Genomic DNA, 10,510 nt, shown 5'->3' on the forward strand with positions numbered 1-10,510 from the left:
AAAGGGAATGAGAGAAGGGTAAGTGCAGGTTTTCATCAATGTTACTCATTTCTAAACTCATATGAAAGAAACAAAGTGGGATAGAATGAGAGTGGAAATTCCTTCTTTTATACACTCACAACTACTGTACCTGAATTTTCTCTTGGATAGTATAAACTCTTAATTAAGGGGCTCCTTTTTTTTCAGTAATGAAAAGGTATTGGGTGGGTTAGAACACCTTTCTTCAGGGATTCTTAATATATATGATTTACACAATATACAAATCCAATGACCAGGAAGAACCCCAATTAGACTGAAAGGCTAATTATATGTACAGGCATTTGGTCTGCAATGATAGTTACATCATGACAAAACAAATAAATAAAAAATAAAGGTAAACACTGCTTTCATACACCTAGCCTGCTGAAATTTATTACTTATAACTTCCAAATACTGTGCAGTATGTTATTTTCTCTCATGATTGCAAGGCTTACTGGAGCTCCCCAGCATCACAGTCAAGTTACAATGCACACGTAACTACACTGGGAAAATATCAAAATTGAAAACTGGAAATATAAATTTTGCTCACTGTAATGTCTGTATGTGTGTGTGTATATGTATATGTATTTGATTATATTTTCAGGATTTCTTTAAACAGCAGGTGGAGGCCCCAGACAAGATAGGACAACCTTTACTAGTTTGACAAAAAATTTCCAGTGTTAGCAATGAAATTTCCATCCCCTGACATCTTATATGTTAACTCCAATACATCATTTCTGCACCTATCATTGCACTTTGCAGCTTTTGGATGTGAAGATTCAGCACACATCAATATTTTCCTGTGCTTTCTCCAATAATTAAACTGTATGTATATGTGTATATATGTGAGAAAATGCTTAATATGGATGAGAAATTTGAATTTTAAAGTTTTCATATTTCAAAATGCCTGCCAATGTTTCACTCTTTAATGCCATAGGGGACTCGGCATTCAGTCTAATTCCCACTTTCCTTAGGAAATTCCATGACTAAGAGCCAAGGCTGCATTCTTGCCTCATTCTTGGAACCTCCAGAATTCTACCTTAAGATGCATCTTTTCTTCTTTTCCAATTGCTGCCTGGATCTGTCCCGGACCTACTGGAGGAGGAAGAAAGGAGGAACGACCAAGCTTCCACCTCAGGTTCATGATAAGCAGCATGAGGTGACAGTGTTAAGCCCTCATGCCAGATTTTATCCTTTCATTTCCTTTGTTCCTGGATTCAGGGAACAGTGGTGGAACTGCCCCACCTCCTCCACAACCCACCTGCCTCCAGTTACTGCTCAGTTAATCCCAACAGGAATTAATTAACTGATTAGGTTAAGGCTCTGACCCAATTATTTCTCCTCCAAACCTTCTTGCATTGTCTCACATGTGATCTTTTGGGAGACACCTCACATCCAAACAATAACATGGGGCTTCAGGTAAGAAGGAAAATTAGGAAATTCCTGCTCAGGATCCTCATGAGACTAGCAGAGATAGGAAAGTACAGACAAGAATCTGAGCCTCAACCAGGCATTGCATCCTCAGGAGTACATGATGTCTTTGCTGCCAGTGCCTTTGAAAGTCTGCTTCCCCAGTTGAACAAGTCTGAATAGGACATTTCTGAGAAGGAAATGGTCACACTTAGCATTCACAAGGCACACAGGGTTCTCTCCCTGATACCATATCACCAACTCCACCTGGTCTCACTTTCCACAAATCTGTGTTTGACTTTTTGCAGAGAAAATTCCAGGATAGAGAGAGCCTGATAGGCAGAGCCACAGAGAGGGAAAGGATGGAAACTGACCGGCTTCTCTACCCAGCTTCACTCACTGATTCTAATTTTATTAAGCTCTAGGGCCATTCCTGTTATCCACAGGCCTTGAGACTAGTACAAGCATTTCAGGATGGCTCTCACTGCACAATGGGGATCATGGCATTCTCAAGTCTAAGTCCATCGACAATTTTCATTGTAGTTCAATGCTTCAAATCAGTGTAGCTCTCCACTATCCTGTTCCTGATACCCTTGTATGTGAAACATTTTTTTTTGAGAGAGAGAGAGAGAGAGACAGAATTTTTTAATATTTTTTAGTTTTCAGCAGACACAACATCTTTGTTTGTACGTGGTGCTGAGGATCAAACCTGGGCACATGCATGCCAGGTGAGCATGCTATCGCTTGAGCCACATCCCCAGCCCTGTATGTGAAACTTTTAAAAACATGCCTCAGAGGCATTTTTTCATATAGTCTTCAAGGCCATGAATAAAAAGCTCACCAGTGATGCTATGAACAGAATCCAGCACCCACTCTGGGAGGGTGAGGAGGTGTCTCAGGGCTGGAGTTTATGTTGTGCTTGAGGCTGGGGAGAGTGAGAGAGTAAAGGAAACTTTCTTATAGAATCTCCAGGGAACATAGTTCAGAGCTAACATTTTACTAACCATAAAAATATTGCTGAAGCCTGATGAGGCTCCAAAACGTTTTCATGAAAACAAGAAGATGCATTTGATGAGCCTCCATGTGGCTCCCTCCGTGTTCCTGTGTTGACATGTACTGAACTTTTTAAATGTGTGGATTTTGTTGATTTGAAGAACCAGAGATTAGACTATAATTTTTGCCTGCTTCTTCTTCTGTGAACACACTCATTTCCTATATAATAGGTCACATGATAATAACAAAGGTTACTGATAAGTTTTATTTGGGGAAGTCGGGAGGATTCTGCTTTCTTAATTTCCCTTCTTTGTATTTCCTTGATCACTTTATATTGTAAGGCTATCAGTGTGACTCCTGTATAGCATCTAATCTTCATTTCATATTTTCCAGGAGAGCTTCCATCTGTAATCTTTTCAAACTGTTTGCCTTTAAACTTTAATTTCCTTCCTATATTTTTTTAGACTTCCATTCACTTGAAAAGTGTTTGAACTTATTTCTGGGATGGGTTTTGCAATGGCTGCCTAAAGCCTTTCTCAGAGAAACCCCACACCTCTGTCATCTCCTTTTCACTTTCACATGAATGTTGAGGTTTTCTTAATCCATTATATATCAAGAAAGTTGTACTATCCCATTCCAATATTATTTTATAGAACTCTGCATCTTGTTCAGATCATATCTGCATATTTCTGCTTTAGCAGGCAGTCTGCCAAGTTGAGTTCAGGATATGAGTTCTAACTTTCCATGGGTGGGTTATGGTTTCTATGTCAGGTCACTTTATAAAAGCTTTTCAATACTATTTCCATTAACTTGGTATATACACCATGCAGTCTCCCATCTGGGAATTGGTTGTGGACTACCCATAAATCTTGTTTTCAGTTCTTTTTTTGTTTGTTTGTTTTTTTATTTTTTTTTATTTTCTTTAGCATCAGATCCTTGTGTATGCAGTATAGACATAAGACTAGAAGCTCATAAGTGATCCAGGTAGGTGCTTTCCCAAGTTCATCTCTTTCAACAACCTTCTTAATTGTACCTTATCTGTGGTAATCTCCCTTCTTCCTCTGCTAAAACAATGTGCACATTTATTACTGAATACATCTGTGTCTGTGAACATGTTCAGATTGAGGACCAAGAAGACACAGAAACAAAACCAAAGGAGCTTCATGCCATCCTCTTCCTAGAAGATGAGGTCCTTCTTCCCTCTGCTGTGACTGCTGTCAGTGGAGCAGAATGTCCTGGTGGCTGGGTTTTGAAAATGAACAGTAGGAAGACAAAGGAAACAAAAAATGATTTCTCAATCCTATTCTGAGCATGAGGAGTCACTTTCTTAGGATGCAACACTGAACACTGGTCTTGTCCTGTCTCGTGTGGTGCTGATTTAAGTCCCAGGGCTGTGTGGAGTCCAGACCAAGGAGGAAGAAAGGACAAGCAAACAGCTCATCTCTGATTAAGTGACACCCTGGTGTCTTTTCTCTCTACCTTCCCTTCTGTGCTTTGTGTTTCAGGGTTCACATACAGCTGCTCTATGCATTCTGGGCAGTATTTCATCTTACCTGCAAAAAATAAATAATTTTCATCATGAAAATCTAATTACTATAATCCAAATAAATTTGAAAATACAGAGAATAAAGATAATTTCATAAATTTTCATGAGAAACATCAGGAAGAAACATTTTCTCAGGTTCTGTTTCTCCTGTGTTGCAAGTTTCAGAGTCAGTTTTACCATGGACAGAGGAGCACACACCAAAAAAAATGCAGAAAAACACATCTCTGACTTAACAAATAAAACAGAGATCAATGGGAATGAATTTTCAGACAATTTTGAAATTCAACATGAAACCATATGACTATTGTTTGGAAATGGATCCTTTATTTTCATGCCCCCCGTTTTTCTCACTCATCATCCACAGATACCCCACATTGACAATGTCATTAATAGTGTTCATCTCTGAATTTTAGTTCAGAGAGGTATCCAGATGTTCAAATGTTTATATTGCAATCACACAATTTGTTTCACATGAAAACAGCTATGCATCTCATATTATCTTACTTTAAGAGGAAAGATTCTCCCTTGTCATTGAGAAGCCCTGTAAGAATTGCATCCTTTATCTGGGTGTGGGTGGTACACACCTGGAATTCAGTGGCTCAGAAGCCTGAGGCAAGAGGATCAGAAGCTCAAAGCCAGCCTCAGCAACTTAGTGAAACCCTAAGTTACTTAGTGAGCCCCTGCTTCCAAATGAAATACAAAAAGGACTGGGGATGTTACTCAGTGGTAAGCACCTTGGATTTCATCGAAAAATGAAAAAATGATTTCTTCCTTTTAGACATGTTATATAGTCAGGCCTGGTGATATGCACCTACAGTCCCAATGCTTGGTAGAATGAATCCAGAGGATTGCTTGAGCCCATGAGTTCAAGGTCAGCCTGGGAAACAGCAAGAACTCCATGTCAAATACACACACACCCACACAGACACACATACATGTGCACATAAACAAAGTATGCCTCCCAGCCTACAGCCTAAGTGTTATCTAAATAAACTCAAGAAGAAAGAAGACCTGTTTTAATTCTGTATACTTTGGAACCTCTGGTCAAGTCATCATTTGTTGATTCTATCCAACATATTATCAATAAAATGGAGGAAGCACTAAACATATAGTTACAGAGATGTTGCACAACTTCACATGTAACTGGTTGAATTTGTTTGGGGATACCAACTCGAAAGTAGGCGTGGTTCAAGAACAATCCAGCCACAGTATAAGAGAACTGGGCTCAAGGTGCCATGAGATTGAAAAAAGATACAGTTATAGATCTTCACAAAGTATAATTTATTGGGAACTTACTGACAGAAGTGTGGTTCTAGGCAGGAGCAAGACCCAAGTGGATCTCTTCTGGCTATCCATCAATGCATGTGGTCATACCTGGATAGAAAATATCCATAGCCAGGAAATATGTATGAGGAGACTTGTCTGTATCCACCTTTCACCACAACATCTGGGACACACCTGATCACACCAAAGCCATTATGGGTGCAATATGACCACAATACCTGAGTTGGGATACATTTCCAGGGCCATCTTCATGCGAAGCACCTTGACTTCATCACACAGGATGCATATTCTCTATTCCCATAGTTGGAGGACTATTTGCTCCCCCTTGCCATCAACATACCTTGGCTTCTGATCTCCTCCCTGAGTCATCTAGGGATTGTCACTCCCTTTTTCAGTCTCATTTCTTTTCTTTCCTATGAAGTACACTACCCATATTCTGTACTACCAGTGTCAGGGAATCTTGTCAAGGAAAACATTGCTGTCACTCACCAGACACTAGAAGACACTCAACACCTGTCTCAGGAAAGGAGGCACAGGCTCTAACCTAAGTTCCCACCTGGCTACATGGTGGGTACAGGGTAGAGGAGAGGAACCAGCAACCAGCCTCTGGGTATATTGAGTTCAGGTAAGCAGGACTGTGACTGGGGAACCCACTGTGTCTTATCTCTCCCTGTAGTTGAGGCTCCTAATGTTCTACAAAGATGCCATTGAACCAAGTTTATTACCTGGAAATTTCCCCATCAACAGCTATGACTGTGCATTTGTCCTACCATCAAACCTCCTTAGGAGAAAATATTGTGTTGGACTAAACAGGTTACAGTCCTGGTCCCCTCACATTGCCACTTTCTTCTCCCATCATCACACACCCAGACTCCTCCCCCACTTCATGGATTCTGCAGTCCCCACACATGTGCTGTGATTTCTCACCAGTCCTGAGGGCAGCTCCAGTGACACATCTGCAGGGGAATTCCAGCCTCAGGTTATATCTCAGCCTGCCTGTCACTCTCTCTAATAACTGTATTAATTTTTCACTTATCATTACCCCTGCATGTTTCTTTCCCTAATCATTTTAGTTAATTGATTTATTTATGCTAATTATTTCCCTAGTGGGTCATGGAATTTTTTTAAATGCAAGATCAAATGCACAAAAACAGACTCATGAGCACATGGAGACTATTTTTTTTTTCTCATCCAAAACACAAGTCTGAGGCATAATGTTTGTTGATTTCAATTACTCACCAATTTAACTTGGGACCTGGTGTGATTTTCAGCTTCTGTTCCACCATTCTTACCATCTTATTCTTACATTTTTTCTTGTTGAATTAAGACCCCAGGATGGTTCTTGCAGCTCTAGTCATCACTTTCATACTTACAAAACAAAATGATGCAAAAACCAACATATTTCTCTCCCTCACAAGTGCAGACTTGCACTGACAAGGAACTCCAGTCAACTGAGTGTTCCATTCCATGTTCATGCAATGTACTATATGGTCAATCCTAGCTTCTTGAGACTTGGAAAAACATATGGACTTTCAAGAAACAGAGGATACAAAGCACAGGCTTTGGTGGGTAGGAGATTCTGCTTAGCTGGCAAACTGTGTCCATAGCACAGAGCCAGACAGAAGATGGAAGCTCCTAGAGCAAAGGATTCATTATGTTCCTGAATTTTCAGCATTGTGGAGATCACAATGGGTCTGAATAACCATTGGTAGTGAATGGACTCCTGCCTGGGTCTGTGGTTCTGGAGTCACCACTCACCCACGTTGACTCTGCACCTGCAGCTGACCCTAGGAAGAGCCAGTTCCTGAATCTGGTGTCACCCAGCACCAGGCCCTGGAATCATTTCCATGACCACTCACCACCCTAGAGAAATATGCTGAGATAACTCAGGTGGGCTCTGATCCTCCTCTTTCAAATGCACCTGTTCATATTTTCCTGTGTAATATAAGCATGCTCCTTTCTGGTCCTGAGACTTCTTACAACCATATTAAGAAGATGAAATTCCTCCCCTGGTCAAAGATCAAGAAATCCTGGGCCTGAGAGGCAGGTTCTGAATCTTCACTTGGACCAAGGATGCCCTGACATGTAGCAGCCAGCGTGGAGTGGCCACCATGTGGCAGTGGAGAACCACCTGACAAAGCCTCCTTGGCATGGGGCTGGGCCTGGATTTCAGTATTCTAACACACAGGAGGGTTAGTAAGCATAGACTGAAATCTAGAGGAAAAGGCATCATTTTGCTACAACATCATCTTTGAAACAAGTAAAAAGTTGTGGTCTCCATTTTTCTCATATCTACCTGTTCTAGAATTTTCCTATTTGTTAGGTATTTACACAGGAAATTTCTTGCTTTTCCTGACACCTCCTTCCCACACCCAGCTCGTCTAAATTCTGGCTCTACCACACATGTCCCAAACACCAGATCTCATCCTAGAAGGGAGATTTCACAAGTGGGAGGGTTAGTGACCTTGACATGAGACCTGAAGAATATGCTGGATTTTTCTCCAGTATTGTTTTCAAAATGGATGCACTATTTTTTGAGGTCTGTGTCTTTCTGATCTGACCTTTGTAGAATGTCTAGTATTTCCCAGTCCACATTGAAGCTTTATAATTTTCAGTAAGTATTACAACATAGGTGTTGAATCTGCCTAGAGCCTGCTGTTGATATGAGGCAGAACACCCAAGATCTGCGTGAGGCATTCATACCAGGGACAGAGAGTTATAGCACCACATTGAATATTTAAGATACCATGTACACTTTCAGAAGAAGTTGATTGACTCACACAGCCTAGGATCTGTACCTGGGACAGGATCCCAAAGCTGACAAAGCCTCTGTCAACTGTACTGTTGGTTCAGATAACAAAGACACTCATCTCTATATAACCAGGCCATCCCAGTATTAATGCAAGAAGACTACCTAGGGTGGAGATATGGCCCAGAAATTAGGACCATCAAAAAAGAAGTCTTCTGTGGGCTGAGGGTAGATCTTCAGAGCTTCCCCTCCCCTTTATCTGTCCCTGGGGATGAGCCCTGCTCTGGACACCACACAGCTTCCTATAGTAGCAGCCCTAACCTAGGATGATTCGCATAATGGGCAGCTCTCCTCAACAAGGGAATAAGAGAGGCCTGGTTTAAGAAAGCCCATGTGGGACTCAAGAAGCAGCCACAGGGACACCATGACCTGGATGGCCCTTCTCCTCAGCCTCCTGGCTCATTGCACAGGTGCTGTTCCAAGGCCCCAACCGATTCCCCCAGCCCAAACCTCCTCTAACCAACCTGGTCCCAATTCTGAGCTCAGCAGGGCTTTATCTGTGGTGGGAAGGATGTTCAGGAATCTGCTGTAGGATGAGAATTTGGGCTGAAATTCCCACCCTGTGCTCTCTGACTTGTGTGAGCCTCAGGAGGGAAGGGGTTAGGTTTGCTCATGGGTTAAAACCTCCATCTTCCAGTCAGGCTCATGGGCCCCTATGGCTGGTTTCGATGCCAGGGCAAGCCCTTGGGCATACAATATTCCTGAAGCTCCTCCAGACCACATAGAAAGCAGGCATCTCATTGGAAGTTTACTTCACCATTAATTCCCCCTCTGCTTTTATTTTCTTATAGGAACTACAGCCTCTTATGTGCTGACCCAGCCATCCTCAGTATCTGTGACCCCAGGACAGATGGCCAGAATCACCTGTGAAGACAACAGCATTGGCAGCTATAGCGTGCACTGGTATCAGCAGAAGCCAGAACAGGCCCCAGTACTGGTCATCTATAGTAGTAGCAACAGGCCCCCAGGGATTTCTGATCGATTCTCTGGCTCCAATTCTGGGAACACAGCCACCCTGACCATCAGTGGGGCCCAGGCTGGAGACGAGGCTGACTATTACTGTCAGGTGTGGAATTACCCTGTTGCTCACAGTGACACAGGCAGACAGGGAAGTGAGACAAAAACCTGCTACCAGCATGGCACCCATGGCCCCTCCCTGCCCTGGCCACCCTGATAGCAGAGACTATAACACATTGAGTGGAGATTTCTGCTCCCTTCTATGCCCCCATGTTTCTGAGATAGGGGTCAGGTTCCTGCACCTCTCCATGATCAGTTGATTCCAATGGAACCTGAACTGCCAACTCCCAAAGGCCACAGAAAGTCTTCCGTCATACAAAACCCAGTCTTAGTATTGACGAGAATTCCACTATGGCAGGGTCTTAGTTATGGTGTGAAGGGGAAGAACAAGGAATGGTTCAAGTGTTGAAGGATGTGCCTTAGGAAGGTTTAAGACAGGTCTGTCAAGGTTTGACTAGTATTCAGGTAACCAGAATCATACTGCATGGAGTTGGTGCACAATAGGGACGGGAGGCTTTGCTGTGGGTGTTGATTAGTAAATTTCTATTTGATAAGCCAGCTGTTTGCCCACATTCAGAAATTTCATGAAGTAGACAACATGGAAGGATGAAAGGTTCAACAGATGTATTTACAGAAACACCAGTGAAAGTAAAGGAGCAATAACAATGCAGATCTGATATCTGTGAACAAAGAATAGGAAGAAAAGGAAGAAAGATTGTATATAAAGAGTTTCAGGCTCTGAGTTTGAGCCTCAGAATCTGGCTGGCATCCCTAAGATTTCCCAATCCATTAGAGGCATTATACCTGGATCAGACATGGCTGACTCTAGATTTCCTTGCTGTGTTGACACAAAGGCCAGGGGCAATCTAAAGGTGTATAGTTCTAGTGGGAACATGGATTTAGTAAGCTTTTTTGTTTTTGTGACCAAAATATCTGACAGGAACTACATAGAGGAGGAAAGATTTATTTGGGACTCACAATTTCAGAGTCTAAGTCTACAGATGACCAACACCATTACTGTGGGGGTGAGGAAAGGCAGAATATCATGGTGGAAGTGTGTGAAGGAGGAAAGCAGCTCAGGACATGACTATTATGAAGCTTAGAGTGACCTCACTCACCAAGAACATAATATATACTCCAAAGGCATGCCCCCAATCACTCACCTCCTCCAGCCACACCCTACCTACCTATAGTTACTGTCTAGCTAGTAGAGATTAATATACTGATTAAGTTAAAACTTATAGCTCAATTGTTTCACAATAAACTTTCTTGCATTATCTCCCACATGAGCTTTGGGGGCACACCTCATATCTAAACCATAAAATTCTGCCCTTGTCCCCAAAAGCTCACACTCATCTCACTATGAATAATACATTTAGTTCATTTTCAAGAGTCCCCAGAGTCTTAACATTTTTATTTTTGCATTGTCTAAA

The 10,510-nt window shown here is 42.0% G+C and overlaps 1 gene segment (V, D, J or C); it reads left to right on the forward strand.

The window, feature by feature from the left end:
• Positions 1–8,399: 8,399 nt before the first annotated feature.
• LOC124108986 (immunoglobulin lambda variable 3-9-like) lies at positions 8,400–9,234 on the forward strand. The segment is given in 2 exon segments: positions 8,400–8,470; positions 8,852–9,234. Coding segments are annotated over 2 exon segments (429 nt in total).
• Positions 9,235–10,510: the final 1,276 nt, after the last annotated feature.

The sequence above is a fragment of the Marmota monax genome, unplaced genomic scaffold (assembly GCF_021218885.2).
Source record: "Marmota monax isolate L192 unplaced genomic scaffold, Marmota_monax_Labrador192_F-V1.1 WCK01_AAM20220418_F8-fsc00462, whole genome shotgun sequence".
Taxonomy (NCBI): Eukaryota; Metazoa; Chordata; class Mammalia; order Rodentia; family Sciuridae; genus Marmota; species Marmota monax.